Genomic DNA, 19,555 nt, shown 5'->3' on the forward strand with positions numbered 1-19,555 from the left:
AATGGCTGCATGCCAGAGCAAGAGGTGGGCGAGGAAGAGGGTGGGCAAGTAGCGGAGAGGACGTTCCTTAAACAGGCTGGTTGGTCATGGCCAATGGGAGGGGAAGCAAAAACATCCTCCCAGGGAAAAACCTACAGGAAATGCAACTAACGTGTGGAAGACAGGAGTGTTTTATTTTCGAGAGATTAAGTAGAAAGCACAGAAGTTGCAAGTGGGCAGGCCAAATCCAGTCTGCAGAGGTGTGTGTTCTGCCCACACACTGCTTAAAATAAATTTGGATTGGTTGTCAACAGTTAAAAATCAGGACGGTCCTATTTCTCTTGAAAAACTGGAGAGCTGCTGGCACGAGGCCGGATGCCCCGCTGGAACTGACTGCTGCCCCGTTAGAAGGGGTGCATGTCCTCTGGTCACCCACGGCCCCTTCCAGCAGCTTCATTCATTCCTTACGTGCCTGATGCGCGTAGTGATTTGATTTGTGAGCTCTCTTTTGAAGAGCAAAATGGATTTCTTCTTCCTTCGAACCTACTGGGGGAATACAGTTCTTCAGGGCAAGCAAGTTATTGGGGGTGTCCAGTGACTTTGGCCAGGCCTCTGGGAGTATGGGGGTGGGGTGGGACCAGGGGGAGTGAGGGAGCCCTGTGCCGTGGTGGGTCAGGGAAGCACATGGAGAAAAGAAATAAGCTTACTGGAGAGAGGGTTTGCAGGGGAGGCTGGGCTTTAGAAGGACTGGCTCCCCAGGTGGAGGGATTCACAAGTGTTATGGTTCAGATGTGTTCTCCAGAGTCATACGTTGAAGTCCCAACTCCCAGGACCTCGGAATATGACCTTATTTGGAAATAGACTTAATTGCAGTGTCATTAGTTGAGGTGAGTTCAGGCTGGAATAGGGTGGGCCCCAATCCAATATGACAGGTGTCCTTATAAGAGGAGAGAGACACAGACACAGGGAGAAGGCAGCCATGTGATGATGGAGGCAGACATTGGCGTGACACAACTCTAAGCCAAGGGTCGCCAGCACGAGCTGGGACGGGGCAGGGAAGGCCGAGAGCCGGACCCTGCCCACCCCTTGCCGTCAGACGCGTAGCCTCCAGAACTGTAAGATGATACCGCCTGTGGTTGTACGCCCCCTGGCTTATTTCCAGGTCATCTGTTTGTGGTAGAAAAGCTCACCAGATGATCAGAACCACTAAGAATCGTGCCTCGCTGTGAGTTGTCACATATAATCAGGCAGAAAGATGTTTACATTAGGGAGTTGATAAGTTACAGGATTCGAATGGGACAGGGTGGCCCTGTGGTGTGGTGCTGGTTTGTTTTTAAAATATGAAGATCAGAAGTCGTGTGTGTGTGTGTGTGTGTGTGTGTGTGTGTGTGTTTCATTTTCCCAGTGACGTGATGTGAACTCTTGTCATCTGTGACCCAGCAGGACAAGGGGTCCGTTTGTTTCCACAGCTTCTCCTTGTGGTCACGTTCCCACCTCTGAAGTGTGGCTTTGACCACATCAGGAGGAGAAGTTTCCTCCTGTTCTATTTGGGCAGGATTATTCACAGACGTGAATGAATGTACAAAGACCTCCTTGTTTTACAGTTAACAAGCTGAGACCAGATGACACTAAGGCTTCAGGGTTCTTTTGGAAGGCTTTGTAAACCTCCAAGGGTTGAAATATATACATAGATAGATATTTGTGTTAGAATTGTTCTCTTGCATCGATCCATGTGTGCCCTGAGCTAAGGCCAGGAGCTGTCTGTTTACCGCTCCCAGCTCTGTCCGCCACAGCCCCTGTGGACCAAGGAGACTCCACCTTGGGCCACACCCATGCCTGCAGGAGGGTCACTGACTTCCATCGGTGAGCCTGGCCTTTCACAGGATTACCTGTCCTCGCAGGGAGCAGGCCCGTTTCCAGGAGGACTCTGCAGGCACCTGACCCAGGGCCCATCCCTGATCAGTGGGCCTGCCGCCTCTGCACAGGGTGTTGTGCATCCCAGCTAGGAGCAGATGCAAGGACTGCACAGAATGCCTCGTCCCCCTGACCGCTCAGCATTGTGGGACCAGGAGACTCGTGGGGTCACAGAAGGGCGTTGTACCCAACTGTGGGCCCCGAAGACGTCCACGTCCTAGCCCCAGTTCCTGTGAAAGTTACCCTACAGTGTCAGCCTTCTGCTGTCAGCCCAGATCAACAGCCCTTGTGTTAAATGAATTTAGTTGAGGCTGAGGAGTGCCTTCCTGCTAGGTCTCCCTCATGGCACTTGCTAGGTCCTTACTTGAGGATTCTCCCATGGTTATATTTTATTCTGTGCATTTGGAAACATTCTTCTGAGAAGGGGCCAAAGGCCTGTCCCCATAATGGCCAGCAGTATCCATGGCATCGTTGTAAAGATGGGGGCTCCCTGTTCCTAAGGGTCCTTCTCTCTGTCCGTTTTGCTTTCACCCCAGGCTATGTCTTGCCCTGGGTGTTGAGGGTACGTGCTGAAGTCCTGGGCGGGGGGTGGGGGGCGCTCTACTCATTCAGTTTGCCTTGGGGTTCACTGTTCACAGACCTGGGGCACCCAGCCTTCTGTTCAGCCTCCCTGTGTTAGCAGGTCCCTGGGAGCAGGTGGGTGCTCGCATTGCAAAGCCTCCGGTGGACAATACATAGAAAGGAAGGTCCTCCACGGGGTAACGATGACTCATTCCGGTTTCTGGGCACGTGGATGGTGGTGCAGAATGAGAAGGCCAGGCCCAAGATACCTGCTCCCCAGTGCCTTGGGCCAGCCAGGGCCTTCCCACACCCTCTCCAGCCCCCAGGAAACGGTTGGCGCTTTCAGAGAGCAAGCTTTTCGTGGGGAGGTCTGAATCTCTGCTGCTCGGTGATTTGCTGATGGTAAAACCTCCACACATGTTACTGGGGGCTGAGCTATTGTCTCTGCGTTTTTTTTCTCAAGTGGGTGGGGAGCGGATTGGAAGGCTGCGGAGAGAGAACTCCAACGGGGGACTCAGGCTGATGTTGTGTGTGATGTGTTTCTTCCCCAGCTCCGGAAGAGAAGGAGGTCATTAGAGGCCAGTATGGAAAGCTCACTGACGCTTATGGATGCTTGGGAGAGCTCAGGTTAAAATCTGGTGAGTATCCCTTCCCACAGAACGGAAGCTGTCAGCTGGGCAGAGCCTTTCATGTTAGTTTGGAAAGACTGCCAGATTTAGAGGTTTTATTTTAACTTCTGATGTTTGAAAATGTTTATTTTGCTGAGCTTGCGCCTCCATGCCGAGAGGTCAAGGTGAGTGCAGCCTGGTTCTCACCTGTGTGTGCTACCCCCAGCCCTGGGTGCAAAGTAAGCTCACCTTCATTATTTGCCAACCAGGACCAGAGTTTTTCCAAAGTCAATCTGGGGGGGATCTGTCCAGGGGGTTGTTTTTCATTTACAAGGGATTTGTACTGTAGAATGGGTGGATGCAGAGGTCCCAAACCCCCTGGACCGGCTGGGAGTATCTTGAGGTTGAGCAGTGGGGATTGGACGTTGTTGGCAAGGAAAGGAAAGCCACCAGGACCTGAGCAGGAGAGGTGGGGGGTGGGAGAGGGAGGAAAGTGTGTTCACAAAATGGACCATGTAGTCTGACTTGTAAGGCAGCGAGCTGTGGGAACCAGTGGGCATCCTTGCTCAGTATGAGACTCGAGGGGCTGAGTGGTCAGCCCAGCCCGGCTGCCATTGGGAGTCGCAGCCTCCCTGTGGGGCCAGCGAGTCACCTCTGCACTCTTGGACCTCATGGGAGCCCTGGTGCCCCGCTCGGTCTGCAGCCCCCGTGTCCTTCCATCTGTCTCAGCCACCTAATATATGTTGGTTCCACCCGGTGTCAGCAATGCATTATGGGGCCAAGACCAGAGCCTAGTAACACTCCTGATTCTCTGTCCCCTGGGGCAGATGGGAAAGGCTGTGAGTTGACCAAATTCAGGCGTGATGGCTTTCCCAATCTCCATCTCCACCTCTCCCTCTGCAGCTGTTCTCATGGATGGAGGACGTTTACAGCCGACAGAGTAGCACGGGTGTTTGCCATTACTTTTCTGGGTCTTTCCTCGGATGATTTTTCCTGAACTATGATGATGACATTAATCATTTCTAAACAGTGTTGAGGAAAAACACTCACTACCCACATGACCAGATGCATTTATTAAATGTCTGCTTTGTGCCAAAGGCTACATATATTCATTTCCCTAATCCTGCAAATAAACCAATGCAACAATATATCTTCCTTTGCTTTTACCCGTGAAGGAAACAGACTCAGAGGGTTCAAGTAACTTGCCTAAAGTAAGAAGCTCAGCTAGAATTGAAATCTGGATCTAGCTGCCTCCAAACACTTGCTTTTTCCGTGAAAATGTGCTGCCTGCCAAGGGTTTTCTGCAGGATTTTCCCCCGCAGTGATCTTTTCTGGTTATGAAAAATTCCTGTTGGCCCTTCTTGCCTCAGTAGTGATGATGGTAAAGATGACAGCTAATGTTACATCGTGCTGTGTTTCATCTATTCTGTGGCACATTTTTTTAAGTTGTAACCTCTGGGCACTCCGGATGTGTTACAGTTGTTGATAGCTTACAGTTATTAGGTTGGTGCAAAAGTAATAGCGGTTTAAAAAGTTAAAAATAATTGCAAAAACCGCAATTACTTTTGCACCAGCCTAATATAATGGGCAACGTTTTTCGTGTACATAAATTAATGATCTATTTTGTATCGGAGGGTCTCCTGGATTCAGTGCAGTACCGTAACTTGCCCAAGGGCTGGCAGCTGCCAAGTGGCCCCCGGGTTTTAAACTTGTGCCTTCTGGCGCACCAGGGACTGCTTTCAACTCCCAGGCTACTCTGTGCAGAAAGGGGCAGAAAGGCTGAGATGCCAAGGACAGGAAGGGCAGTCCCTTCCTCCACCCCAGGGGAAAGCATTTTTTCCTCTGATCTGAGGTCAGCTACAGGCAATTGGTCCTAACCAGGAAAAGTGGCAGCCCTCAGAGAAACATTGTCAGGGAGCCAGGGTGCCTGCGGGGGGTGGGGGGGCGGTGGAGGGGTGTCGGGGGCCAGGGTGGGCCTCAGCAGGATCATCCCTGGGCAGGGAGTGTGGAGAGAGGTGACCGGCTCCTGCAGCTGCCCGGGCGGGGCCCTCCTCCCTTCCTGCAGCCAGCGCCCACCCGCCTGCCCCTCCCCTGAGGAGGGAGTAAACACAGCCTCTGGTGGCCATACAGGCCTAGCCGGGAGGGGGAGGGCTGTGCCCTGGCCTAGAGGGCTGCCCGGTCACCTGCCCCCAATTCTGATGTCCTCTAAATACCCCCAGCCTGCCTGCCAGCCCTGCCAGGGCTGCGAAGGCCCTCTGAGTGTGGTCAGGATCACTGACTTTCGGAATGTCAGGATTGCGTGGCCTTTTCAACACATTTCTCAAAGTCCGTTGGAGTATCTGAAGGATAGAAGGATGGGGCCTTATAATCAAGTTTTTCAGATCCCCTTTGGTTACGATGAGGAGTGTGGGGGGTGTTTTTCTGAACAGTTGTGGGTGCTGGGCAGCACGGCCGTGTAGTTTCAACTTCCAGTTGTCACCAAGATGACCCTCCTTAGTGGGGGGTGGGGGCCTCCCTTTTGACTTTTTTTAGGCTGAGGATCTCTGTACCGAGAAAGAGACTTCCCCTCAGGCTCTCAACGTGGGCACGCTGTTCCGTTTCAATCTACCTAAGTGAAAATAGCCTTTTATTTAGAAATTCAGAAACATGGACAAAAGTTGCATCAAAGCTTTATGTTAGGTTCCTAGGTTTTCAAGGAGAGCTCAAAATCCCCTTTCCCCTTGGAGTGCCAACAGGAAGGGGGTGGAGCCCCCACAGTTAGCAGGGGAGTTGGGTTTCCCAGTGAGCACACAATATAAAGCAGAGAAAGTGAGAGTATAGCAGTAAAAAGAATTTATCCCAATGATGATGGGGATTTAACTCACTTTTAACCTAAGCTTTCAAGGCCTCCCTGTTTCATTGCCTCAGGGGTTGAATAAATTGAGGTCTATTAATAAATTGTGTCTCCTGGACTTGTGCAGTGCACGACCTGTGAAGCTGTACGTGACAGCCCTATGTACTTTCCACCAGACAACCCTCCTCGATTCTAGTTCCAGCTGCACAGCAGACTGACCTTCTGCATCCATTTAATCACTCTCTCTAAGGCTCTTTACCCACTTGTAATACCAGAAAATTTGCCTCATCTCTATCTTACGTAGTTCTTAAGATATTTAGATGAGAGAAGGAACATGGGTGCTGAGTGGGAGGGGACTGGCCTGCAGAGGGGTCCCTCTGGGAGAACTAGGGTAAAGGGCACAGGCTGAGTGCCTGCGTGTCATTGACTCCTCGTGGGCGGTTCATGCACTCAGGCCAGCTGGGGGCTGACTTCTGTAGGCCGTCACTTCAGAATGGAAGTCTCTGGAGAGGGAAGTTGGACAGTCTTTTGAGATTCAGGTTATGCAGTGTTCTCTAGCAAGTCTTGATATGGAGTGGCCTTCATTGGTCTTAGAATAATTTATTTTAATACATATACCCAGTGTTGTGCTAGCAAATATTTGACATCCAGCTCTCTGCGGGCTGAGGGAAGGTGGGAAGAGCCCTGATGTGCACTGTTTGCCAATTTTCATGGTGTAAATACTTCAACCCTGGCTGATTTCAGGCTGCCAGTGCAGAGCTGCGGCAGCGGGCTCTCCTGAGCTGGGGTAGGCTGCCAGCACAGCGCAGCCACACCACTCTCATGTTCTAGGAGGGGAAGGTGAACGAGCCACTTGAGCTGGTGCCATGTGGTAATAGACTTCTGAGCTTGTTAGTGTAGGGTGCGGGGTGGAGGTGGGGCTGGAGGGCTCAGGGATCCTCTGGCCAAAGCTCCTCGCTCCCCAGTGGGAAAGCCCAGAGTCCCTAAGTCCCTTGTTTACAGACTCCAGTATGAGAGCGTCCTATACGAACAAAAGGATAGAGAAGACGGTCTGTAGGCAGCCCAGGCTTGAGATTGCTACAGACCTAGCTGGGGGGTAGATCTCGGAGCCTGAGCAAACCCAGAGAAAGGCCAGCACAGGGCAAGTGGGGGGCCCGGCAGTGAGAACATACCCAACATTGTCCCTGAATAAACGGCATTGTGTCGGCCATGACTCACTGTGATCACAGTGCCAGCCCTTGCCAGCCAGGTGACAGATGGCCATAGTGAGATAAGACATGGACCCGTCACTGCAGGGCTCAGGGCAATAGGGCAGCCTGGACTTGGAGGTGAGTTCTGAAGGCGACCCTCCCGAGGGAAAGAATTTCTAAGGTGATATTGAGGTTGTGAGCTTTTCGGTTTTTTAAATTGTGGTAAAATATACAGGAGGTAAAATTTACCATTTTTACCATTTTTAAGTATATGGTTCAGTGGCATTAAGTACATTCACACTTTTGTGCAACCATCCGTCTCCAGAACTTTTTTCATCTTCCCAAACTGAAACTCTGTGCCCACCGAACTACTAGAGATTCAGGAAGCAGCACTCTGTTCTCCTCTCTTCCTGTTCAGGCTGCAGGCGTTGTTGTCTGGACTGTGAGCCTCTGGAGGGTGTGTGTGTCTGTGTGTCTGCACGCGTGCACAACTTTATGAGTGAGAGAGAGAGGGAGACAGACAGAAAGAGAGACAGAGAGAGAGAGAGAGAGAGAGTCCCCTTCAGGTTCCGCTGTGTGTTTTGGCCTGGGACCCATTGCCTGCCCTCCCTGACACCTCACTTGAGTCTGGCCAGCAACCTGTGCCTGGGGTGCGGTCTTGCTTTGGCCAGAGCCCTAGAACCAGAGTGTCTGAGCAGGAAGGGACATGGAGACCCTCTGGCACATGCCCCTCTGAGCCCCAGAAAGGGCAGGAGACCTGCCTGAGCCCCCACAGGCCATTGCAGGTGTGCAGAGCCCAGGGCCCTGTGTTCTGAGGCCAAGGCAAGTTGGAGCTTATCTTTGTGTTGCTGCTACAAGAGGCTTACTGCTGCCAAAGCCCTGGACTCAGCCTCCACTGATGACTTCTGAGCACCTCCCCAGACCCAGTTTACTTCTTGGCTATGAAAAAGCTGATCGTGCCTTACTGAAAACAAAGCCCAGGTCCTGTGTTCAAGTGGAGCATTAGAGGGGAGCATTGGAGGCGAGTCCCCATGGCCTCACTTTTATCCCGTAGAGACACCTTCTCTGTGGGGACCACAGGCTAACGCCACACTGCGTGGGCCAGGGGGCAGCGGCCCCTTAACAGTCTGGTGCCAGGCTCGTTACCATAGGCAGAAAGAATAGGGCTGCAGGGAGAGAGGGGGGGGAGGGAAGAAGGAGGTACGGGGACACAGAAAGGAGGAGATGAGATCATCCTTAAGAAAAAGTGCAGCTACCGGAACTAGATTTCGGTGGCCGAGAGCAGATCCAGACGCCGTCCTGCCCAAGGTGAACGTTAGCTAGTTACAATGGGTCCTACGCGCATTAGCTTTGCGGTCAGGGAAAGGCTCCACCTGGGGGGGGGGGGGGGGGGGCCATGACAGTTCCGACCAGAGCCAAATAAGGACAAAAATGCCTCCACCGACGGTAGGAGTGGTCAGCCAGGATCCCGCCCGGGAATGCCTATAAGGCCACGCTGAGCCTTGACTATTTTGTGCCCTCGTTTTAGACATAATAAATTCCTGAGCTGCTTTGCTCTTCGCGGCAGCTGCCTTCTCCGGGCCTGCGCACTCTCCCGGCCCCAGAGTGCGCTGTCCGTTAATGAACCCACCGCCCACAGGGCTGCTTCTGTGCGTCTGTGAATTCTTTCCTGTGATGGTACCAAGCACCCGTGTCCTGCCTCGAGCCAGGACCTCTTCCTTCACACCTGTGGTATGTGGCGCACACACGAGAGGTGTGAAACAGGACTGAGCACAGGCAGGAAACTCAGTTCTGGAACTCCAGGAAGCCACCTGCTGGCTGTCAGGGCCCGGTGGGTCTCCCTCCTGCGGAGGCGGCCTCACAGAGCTGCGCACAGGACGCAGACGTGGTCAGTTCTAAGGAAAACAAGTTCCCAGGCTCTCGACTCCTTCCTATCATCTGTTTGCCTGAGAGTGTCCCCGTGAGGAGGTGCGAGCGTCTCATTCCCTCTGTCCTGTCCACAACCACCTGTCTTCCATCTTATCTCTCTCCCATCTAGAATCTGGCATTGCCCGGGGACTTAAATACGGCTAGGAGGTCAAACAAAGGGACAGTTCAAAACGTGGCTGTCAGTCGTGTGGAGGAAGTAAGTCACCTCAATGACTCAGTAACAAACTTGTTTATAGGTCACAGGTGATGTCCAATTGTTTGCTTTCCACATAACGGGAGGAGAACTAGGGGATCCGCTGGCAGCATGAATGGTAATTTTGTCGAGAGATCATTGTTAGATCATTGTCATTTAGCCTGTAATGCCGAAGTACCTTGAAGAATTGACTAACATTTCTATAATGAAGCCTGTTCTGTTCCCATTGATTTATTAATGTGCACAAGGTTTCTTAGTGTTCACATCCATAAAAATGCAAAACAGAACGAGAATTGATATAGAATCTAATTTCATTCCATCAATAAATTATACTTATCCATGGATATACGAACTATGAGTCCCATCTGTCTCATTGACAGATGCTTTTCCAACAAATCTTTCCTTTTTATGTTAAATGATTATTTAGCAAAATGTTTTGTTTACATTGTTTGACCCGATTGTGTACTAAAAATCATTGCAGTGATAACTCAAACCAGAAGAAATTCTTCTTAAACACTTTCAGCTTTAGGATCAAATTGCTGCACAGTATAACAAGGTGAACAATACAGGACAAGGAAACACAAAAGGTCACGTTAGGATGAGACTGGCGAGGAGAAAGTGGAATGGAATAAGGAAAACTGCCATCTGTTACGGAAGAACTTGTTGTATATTGCTTTGAATAATAAAAGATGGTGATGAGTATCTCGTCACGGTCTGGATTCCATCGGATCCTGGTAAAGAGGCCTATAACAATTTTAGTTTTACTTGTCAATATTGAGCATATGCTGGAAAATACATTGTAACCATTTAAACTAACTATGAAAACATTTGGTATCAATTGGAAAATGAGCCAGAGGTCCCTTGGCCAACCACGCTCTTAGAGAGACAACAAGCCAACGTGATTGAAGACCGCTGGGCCTGAGGGCTAGATGGAGCCCAGGGCCAAGGTGAGACCCACGTTGGATCTTGGGTTCAGCACTGACTAGCTGTGTGCTTGGGCAGGTGATTCAGCTCCCTCGGGGACAGTCCCTCGTGTGTGAAATGGCTGCACTGTCAGGCAGGTTGGTGATACTTCTGCAAGGAAATATAGTTCAGAGCAGCAGCTCTGGAAGCAGACCTGGCTTGAGTACTTGCCCAGGTGGGATAGCCCGAACGTGGGTTGAATCCCACCTCCCCCACTGTGTCACCTTGGGCAGGTGTGTCCTCTTTGTGCCTCTGTTTCCCTTTCTGTAAACAGCAGCGGCACCTCTCCCGAGGGGTTGCTGGGAGGAAGTTTGTGGGCCGGTGCCTGGTACAGGGGAAGCAGTGCCCTGAGAATCAGCTGTCATGAAAGCACCTCGCTCCAGCGCTCACATGGTGGCACCCTCTCCTGAGCCCCTTGTCCCAGGACACAGGAGCCTGGATTCGCAGTGGCGGTGGCACTGTCCCTTTGTTCTCACTTATTTTAAGAGCCTTTTCACGCCTCCTGCAGCACGCCCATCCCGAGCCTCCCCAGCCACCCTGCACAGGAAGTGCTTACCGTCTTCACAGCACCCTGGGACTCTTGCCAGGGACTCGGTCCCCCCACGCAGAGGCTGTGAGGCAATGGTGCTAGAAATCAGCTTCACGACTCGCATGGATGGAAAGATGTAAAGTAAAATTTTCCATGCCTCTCCTTGAACCCGCTCCCTACAGAGTCTAATTTTGGGTACACGGCCACTCGGCTGTCCTCTGGGCTCCAAGGAGACGGTTCCTGAACTCTGCTTTCCCCCACACTGAGCGCATGGCATGAGGTGGGTGGGATGTTTGCTTCTAGCAAAGGCTGTGGGAATATTGGCATTTGTGAGGCTCGAATTTGAGGACGCCTACCCCACATAAACCCTACCTATCTTCCAGAAATGATGCCGGTCCTACTTAAGAAACTCAGCCCGACACCTGTCACCATCCACAGCCTTATTTTTATGTTTCAAAATAGTTTCTTGGTAATCTGACTGAGGAGGTGGGATACGAGCCAACGTGGTTGCCTGGTTGCACCTCTGCCCCACACCGGTGGTCATGGTATGAGTGGTGACTTATTTATCGAATGACGGGATCTTTAATAAAAACCAGATGTTACCTTGCGCTAAGCAGCCCCCTGCTTCCTATTAAGTGTGAGGCGGGAGGCGGGCAGCGGTGGACTTGGCCATCTTAGGGGTCTTTATTCACATGTCAAGAGATCGAAGAACGTGGCGTGCCATCGCTCCAGGTAATGACCACTGGCCATCTGGAGTAAATCGGAGGCCATTTGAAAGGAATGTCCTGTGGACCAGAACCACGCCAGCCCCTAAAGGCCAGTCAGTCACCCACGTGATCTCTCGGGCCCTCCCCTGGAACAGGAGCGTGGAGCGCTGTCCCCACTGTCCCCGGAGCAGAGCCCTGCTCCCTGACTCACCTCTCTGTGCCAGGGGTCTGCTGTGGGGTGAGGGATGCAGACAGAGAACAGGCACGGACAGAGTGTGGGGTCCCCACACAGGTGTCTTCTGGCACAGGGTCAACCGGGGCGGGAGGCGGGAGCTGCTCTCACGTTGGCTTCTTTAGGAAGAATTCCTCAAGTGTGCCATGCGCAGTGCTGCGACATAACATCGAAACAGAGCGCTGCCCCCAAAGAACCCCCGTCTACTGGGGATATAGGTGGGGAAGGCGGTGTTGGCTGTGCCTGTGACAAGGGCTAACACAGATGCTATTGTCACATAGAAGGGGCGACTAGCCGTGTCTTAGGAGAGCAGGGAAGGCTCCTTGGAGGAGGTGTTGCTGAGTTGGTCCCGGAGAGTGGAGAAGAATTCTCCTAGCAAAGGGGCAGGCAGGTGGTTCTGACCAGCATGTGGGAGGGTGAATGGGGTCGGTAGGGGTCATGGAGGGCCTTGTTGGGCAGACAGCGTGTGTGTGTGTGGGGGTACTTCCCAGGCAGAGACAACGTCCTGGGCGAAGGCCCAGGGGTACAAGGGCGTATGATACATTTGAGGAGTTTCAGAGCACAGCCCAGAAAAGCTGCTGCCTCTGGGTTCTGTATGTGGGGAGGGACGGGATGGGAGGAGTTCCCAGGTCAGTCCTAGGGGAAGTGGGAGCCACGGAAGGATTTAAGTGGAGGAGGGAGTTCTGCCATCAGGTGGGTTGGGAAGGCCACTCCAGTGACAGAACCTGGAGGCCTGATGTCGGCTGGAGGCCCTGAGCCAGGTGCTGGCTGAGAATTCATGGGGAGGGAGGATTTGAGAGGCTCTGGGTGGCAGATGTGGGGAGAGGGTGCAGGCCTGGGAAGGCGCCAGGCCAGCAACCCTCCGGCTCTGGTGGGCAGCAGAAGCGCCAGACCACGCCCAGAGGTCTGGTTGGGCCGAGACTTCGCACTGCTAACAGGCTCCCAGGTGGCACTGCTGCTGCTGGTCAGGGTGCCACGCTCAGAACCACAGCTCCAGATGGGACTCAGATGGCAGGGCACAGTCCTGAGACACTGGGTTTACGGGCGTGAGGTGCAGGACTGAACGGGAAGTCATGTAGCTGCCGTGAAACGGGGCTGTTAGGCCCCTCGTGACCGCGAGCTCCTCTGCAGTGGCCGACTGTGACCCTGTCCTCGTGTCTGATTACCCCTCCAGGTGGCGTGTCCCTGAGCTTCCTGGTGTTGGTGACAGGCTGCACCTCCGTGGGCAGAATTCCAGAGGCGGAAATCTACAAAATCACCGCCATCGACTTTTACCCTCTCCAGGAAGAGGTGAAGGACGAGGACCGGCTCGCCGCCCTGAGGAAGATCCTCAACTCGGGGGTCTTCTACTTCTCGTGGCCCAACGACGGCTCGCACTTCGACCTCACCGTCCGGGCACAGAAGCAGGGAGATGACAGCTACGAGTGGGGGAACGCCTTCTTTTGGTGAGGCCCTGGTCCCTGCATCTCCTGCCCCCTGGCCACGCGCGAGGCGAGCTCTGTGTGGCACCTGTGTCCTTCCTCTCCGCTCTGTATCATCCCCGGGGCCCCCCGGAGAGCAGGATCCGTGCCTCCTCACTGTCTGCACAGTGAGAAGAAGACTAACCTACATTCCCCACCCCTGGGGCCAGGGAAGCTGTGCATGTAGGTTTAGTAACGAAAATCTGGGGCAGAAGCAAAGAGCTGAGAGCCAGCCTCCAGCAGGCACCTTCTCAGTACCTGGGCCTGTGCTCGGTGCTTCTGCTCTCGCAGTCCTGGTTACGCCTGGCAGACAGATGTGCCAGGCACTGTTCTAAGTTCTCATCAGCCTCATAGGGGTCTGTGAGGTGGGGTCTGTTATTACCATTTTACAGATAAGGAGACTGAGGCTCCAAGATCCCAAACGAGCCCCAGCAGTGGAGAAACTGAGTCATCCTGCCAAGGTGATGTACAGTAGCAAAGCCCCCAGACAGAGGGTACTGGATGTCCCTGTACATGTAGAGTCATCTGGTGCTCCTTCATGGACACAGCTACGTGTGAATGACCCTATAAATAGGTAAATTATTCATTGCCCTTGCTGGGTCCTGGAGGTAGTGACCCCGATGAATCCTGGGAAAGGGGGGCAGTGATGAACACCCACTGGGGCCCAGGCCTGGGTTGTCAGTGGTGCCGTCCCCCTCAGATTTCCCAGATGTGTGACAGCAAGTCAGAAGCAAAAGTGATGAAAAGCCTGCTGTAGAAACTGTTCCACGACACCTCATATAATGGGATGTTCATAGAATTCCAGTGTTGGGCTTTGGGGGTCCCCCAGTTTCCCAACCCTCAGGCAGGATTGGCGAGGCTCATTTACATCCTTTATTTGTGCCCCCTCCCAACGGCCCAGAGGGAGTCAAATGTCCCCATCTCAAGATACATGTTCTTTCCTTGGTGCTTTGGAAACCTCCTCCCGCCCCATCCCGCGTTCCCCAGGACACTCCTGACTTCTGTTTGAAGAAAGGGGGGCTTCACCTATCCGTCCATGTGTCTCAGTGCTCCCCACCCCGGATCCTCTCGGGTTCTCTGGTTTTGAGTTTTTTGGGCAGTAACGTGCTCAGGCTTTAAAACACACGTGAATCTCCTGCTGAACTTGTTAAGATGCAGATCTGATTCAGCAGATCCACACGGCCCAAGACTCAGCATGTCTAGCCCGGTGAGGATGGTGGCACCCTTGCTGCCGGTTCCGGGACCACACGCTGAGTAGCAGGTCCAGGGGATGGTGCTTCTGGAATCACTAGTTCCACTTTGTGGGGACCAGCTGGGGCCTGCGCCCCTAACGATAGTGGAGCTTAAGGACTGAGGGGTCTTTGTGCCAAGGCCACAGAGCCATGCGCGAGCAGAGGCAAGAGGTCTCCGATTGCTGACATTCCTTGGAAACATCGCAAGCCCGGAGGGGACACCTGGGGACTCTGGATGCCCCAGCACCTATGTAACTGCCCTCCCCAGGCCTCCTCCTGCCAGCTCTGTGGCTGGAGATTCGAGGCATGAAAAACAGGAAGACAAAGCAGGGATTCCCTAAGTGGAGGCTGAGAGGGGTCTGGGAAGGGGAAGCCCCAAGTGGACACCAGACTCTCTTGAGTTGAGAGGAGACACTGGAGGGGGCCAGGCTGCTGGGCTGTCCGCACCCCACGGTGAGGTGTTTGGACTCCGGGGAACCCACAGACTGACCCCAATCGAGTTGGCCCCGGCTGAGTGGTCATAGGCTTGACTGCCTACAGCCATCATTTGGGGTGCCCTATTTTAGGTGTGGACCCACATCTCGAGTTAGACGGGGTCAGCGCTGAATGTGGCTGGTGAATAAGGGAACGTGTACGGCAGGGTGAAGTCATTTTCCCGGGCTGGTTATCGACCCCACGGAAAAGTACTTCCCTGTGCAAACAAGGCCTGGGAGGAAACTCAGAGCTGTTTCCCTTTCTAGATTGGCTCTCTTCCTCTGAGAATATGCGCCCTCCTCCCACAGAGGGTCAGGCAAAGTATGACTACCAGCAGGGTTTATTCAGAGTTGCCCATTTGGTGAAAGCCTCCTTCTTCTGACTCCTGGTGACTTGCTGGTGACCACAGCTGTGTGGCTGGAAGACTCCAGGACAGTCTAGAGCAGGGGTGTCCAAACTTTTTTCAACGTTTGTTACCAAGGGCCATATGCGATAAAATACACAAACAGCCGGGCCACTCACTCGAGGTGAAGTACGTATTGCCTCACCTGGTTTATTTAAGTAAACTAAATATATTTTTGGAATTTGCTGCGGGCCAATTAAAAGTGGATTATGGGCCGCAGTTGTCCCGCGGGCCGCAGTTTGGACACCCCTGGTCTAGAGGCTTTGTCTTGGTGCCGTGTGCAGATTTAATACATTTGTTACTAAAGCTGGTTTAGCATCTGAATTTTAGACAGGGATGCAAAAGAGGGAAACACGTTTTTGTAGAGTTGTCTTCATGATGATCCTTTTTCCGGCAAACAAGCACTGTGGCTCTGAGAGCTCAGAAGGGGGTCCCACACGGCCACTCTGCGAAGGCGTCTCAGCACTCCGGTGGCACTGGCCCTGCTCACAGTGGGGGAGGCCCCGAGCTGGGGGCTGCGACTTTTGGAGAAGCCATCTGAGGTGTCAGGGCTCACAACACACTTCTCCAGAAACGAGAAAATGCTTCTGTCTTTGAGGAAGTCTCAAGGGCAGGACTAGTGCTGCCTTTTTTAAACAAATAGGGCATTGTGATCTAGATTTGCTCAATACCCTGTAAGAGAGTCCCTTGGTGGTTCCTGCCTCCCAGGGAGCCGAGCGAGTGAGGGGCCTCAGCATCGCATGCTCAGGTCCCCTGGCTGTGCTTCGTGGAGCCCAGAAGCAGCCCGGGGTGTCCCAGTGTCCATGCACCCCCTCCGAGCCCTCACTTCTCAGAGCAGCCACTTGCTCTGCTCGAGGAGCTCGAGTGGGAGTTGAGAGGCTAAGTGACTGAGAGACAGTAGGATGGTGCAGCCGCCCACAGGTGCAGCAGTAAAGGTAGGGCCTTCATTAAGAGAGGTGCAGGCCAGCTGGGCTGGGAGAAGACAGGCTCCCAGCTCCACGCTGCCGCTTCCTGGCTCTGTGACCTAGGGCAAGTACACATTTCACTTCGCTGTGCCTCAGTTTCCTTATCTGTAAAATGGGTGAGTGATAATACCTGTCACATAGCATTGTTTCGAGGAAGAAGTGAGTTAATCCATCCCAAAGCATTTAGAATGGTGCTGGGAAACTCAATAAATGCTGGCTGTTATCCCATCATTACCATGCTGGACACCAGGGGTCTCCAGAGACCCAGAACAATCCGCCAGGTATGGAAATACTGGAACTTTTGTTGTTTTAGTTTCATCTCCTCCTCTTTCTTTATTTGGGATTGCTTTGTAATTCATCTCCTGGGGTATGTATATAATTTTAAAAGCATGCATATATTTAATATGATTTTTATCATTTATCATTATTAATCACAAAACATATGGTAATTTGTTTACTGGTGAGATTTCTGATGTCAAAATACGGAGACCACAAGTCTAAATGGAGGCTCCTCTGAAATTCCCTGAACAGCATGCTTGGCTCCCATCAGCTGGTACTGACACTGGTAGTGGCTGTGGGAAAGAACGCCTTGCCCTTTCCTGCTGTATGTGTCTCAGTGGCCCTGCTTGGGGTCTCTCAGAAGCCCGGGACTGTCCCGAGTGCAGAGTTCACGGGAGCTGTGCGCATTCACCCCACACTGAGAGGGAATGCTGGCCCCACAGGTGTCTCCTCCCTGCTTGCTTTGGGCGCCCGCGTTTCCTGGAGGATGTGAGGTGACCTGAGTCGCGATGGGGTCCGTTTTGCAGGAACCAGCTGTTGCACCTGCCCCTGAGGCAGCACCAGGTGAGCTGCTGTGACTGGCTGCTGAAGGTCATCTGCGGGGTGGTGGCCATCCGCACAGTGTACGCCTCGCACAAGCAGGCCAAGGCCTGCCTCATCTCCCGCATCAGCTGCGCACGCGCGGGCGCTCGCTTCCACACCCGCGGCGTGAACGACGATGGGCACGTGTCCAACTTCGTGGAGACGGAGCAGGTCAGTGCAGCCGGTCCTGGCCCCGGGGGTTCAGAGTGGTGCCGCCCACACAGACATGTTTGTGTTGGGGCTTATTTGAGGCAACTTCTGCTGAGCGTGGCCACTTACTCTGCAGGCCTTGGAGCTCTACCTGCAAATGTAGCCTCTGGTTCGCATGGTGTGTCTTCTCTGACTCACGTCTCAGGCTGGGAAAAGACTGCTTACCTGCGGTATTTTCAGCCAAAAGGAAGCAGGACTTTTTGCTGTGATCATGAAGGGTGACAGTTTTTAAGAGAGCAGCCCACGATGGATGAACCATAAGGTTTGAAAATCTTTTTAGGCAAAAGTAAGTAGATCGATAAGGGGAGGGCGAGAGAAGAAACGGTTCTTTTTCATTCTAAACCAGCTGAGGCTTCATCCTAGATGCAAGTCTTAGCACCTGGGCGTTGTGAATGAAGCCTGCGTGTGGAGCAGCCGTTGCGCTCAGCTCCCATGTGCTGTGACCATCTGCTTCAGTTCTCACTGATTTGTTTTCTAAACTCTGTTCTCATTCCCAGAGATGCTGTCTTACTTTTTTCACTCTCTCTCACTTGCCATCTGGAGGATAATGCCACTGTGTAGACTAACAGGTGGGATAAATTATACGAAGAGCAAGCCCTGTGAAAGGCACAGGTGCAGTGTGGCCGTGGGTGTCAGGCCGCGCACACCTGTGCTTATTTAGTGGCGATGTGGCTTTGCACCCCCTTCTTACTAGTGCAGCTGTGCGGGGTGGGTGGGGGTTTCCTAGAGGACCGTGGCCAACTCAGCACAGATTGAGCACCTGCTTTCTGTGTGCGAGCGGTACCTGCGTGGGCTTTCAGACGCACAGGCTGCGGAGGGGCCACCTGGCTCAGGTGCTGACTGGAAGGAGGTGGGACAGCAGGGCCTGTGACTTCTGCTCACCCTGTCTGCTCTCCTGGGTATAGATGAGGCAGGTCAATAAATATCTGGTTAAAAATGACACGGAGAGAAAATGTGGCCCCCAAATGGAGGCTGCTTGCTTTTTTCTCGTATCTGCATGATGAAAATGACTTCATTTTGTTGTCATCATCCACCTTCATTATTACTTTCCATCCCAGTTTTATCCTGTGTCGTTAGCCTCGGCATCCTCCAATTCATCCCACAAATGTTTATTATTATTTAGCACCTGCTTTGGGCTGGGTGCTGTGCTGGGAACTGGGGGCCAGTGGAGCAAAGCCTGTTTGTACAAATCACCAGAGCCCCGGAACCTGGTAACTGAATCAGGTTCTAGAGGTTTCATCGGGCGTCAGCCTCCACCTCGCTCTCCATCCGGCCCTCAGGCCGACGGTCCTTCGTCTGCTCTTCTTGTTTGGTGCTCTCTGGATTTTTGAATTTCAACCAGTTTTTTAAAATTCTGGTCTTGTCTACTGTATCTTATCAAGTAAGTCATTGGAAAATCAACTGCCCTCCATATCACCATTCTTTCAGTTTTAACTGAAGATGTCAGAGGGCAGAATAGTTTCCTTAGGCAGCTGTAACAAACGGGCAACTTACGCAACTGAAATTTATGCTCTCACAGTTCTGGACCCCGGAAGTTCAAAATCTAGGTGTCGCCCAGCCAGGCTCTCTCTGAAGGCACTGAGGGAGGACCTCTTCCAGCTCCGGGTGGCCCCGCTGTGGCAGCATCGCATCACTCTGCCTCCTTCTCCCTGTGTTCTCTCCCTTTCTTAGAAGGACACCAGTGATGTTGGATCAGGGCCCTCCCTACTCCACTCTGACCCCATCTTAACTAATGACATCTGCAGTGACTATTTCCAAATAAGGTCATGTTCCGAGGTGCTGCGGATTAGGACTTCAACATATCTTTTTGGAGGACACAATTCAACGCACAACAGGGGACTGTTCCGAGGTGAAAGGGCTCCGCTTTCAATGCAGCAAGTGTAGCTTGGTGAAAAGTCTCTATTGTCTTGGCTTTCCTCCTTTTCCTACAGATGAGGGTTGAGGCCTTTGCTCTGGTTATTTCATCTCCATGTGCCTGCTGACTTGCGTTGCTCTCCAGTGTGCCCAGAGGCAGGGTCCTTGTCCCCTCTTGCACCTTGTAGACAGCTCAGCAAGGCCTGAGAAATACAGATGGCCTGGCCGTCTGGCTGCTTACGTGACCTCCACATGCCTCCCTTCTTGGGGTCGTGGAAGGACTTCTTGGCTCCTGCAGCCTTTGTGGCCTTCCTACTTTGTGTTTTCCCTCTCTTTTCCTCCTCTGGGTTCTGGATCAGATGGGGCGTCTCTCTCTTTGTACCCTCACCCCGACCTTGCTCCCAGGAGCAGCAGACGAGCTGACAGGCGGCCGGACCCCTACCCCCATGGGTTGTCCA

At 52.8% G+C, this 19,555-nt stretch overlaps 1 protein-coding gene across 5 annotated transcripts in view; it reads left to right on the top strand.

Moving 5' to 3' along the window:
• Positions 1-19,555, top strand: part of SYNJ2 (synaptojanin 2) — a 95,753-nt gene that overhangs the window by 22,391 nt on the left and 53,807 nt on the right. For all 5 annotated transcript variants that reach the window (XM_033100839.1, XM_033100827.1, XM_033100822.1 and 2 more), the window contains exons 2-4: positions 3,006-3,092; positions 12,813-13,083; positions 16,979-17,204. In XM_033100839.1, the coding sequence (XP_032956730.1) occupies positions 3,006-3,092; positions 12,813-13,083; positions 16,979-17,204 (584 nt within the window). The remainder of the gene's footprint in view (positions 1-3,005; positions 3,093-12,812; positions 13,084-16,978; positions 17,205-19,555) is intronic.

Source organism: Rhinolophus ferrumequinum, chromosome 3 (genome assembly GCF_004115265.2).
Source record: "Rhinolophus ferrumequinum isolate MPI-CBG mRhiFer1 chromosome 3, mRhiFer1_v1.p, whole genome shotgun sequence".
NCBI lineage: Eukaryota > Metazoa > Chordata > Mammalia > Chiroptera > Rhinolophidae > Rhinolophus > Rhinolophus ferrumequinum.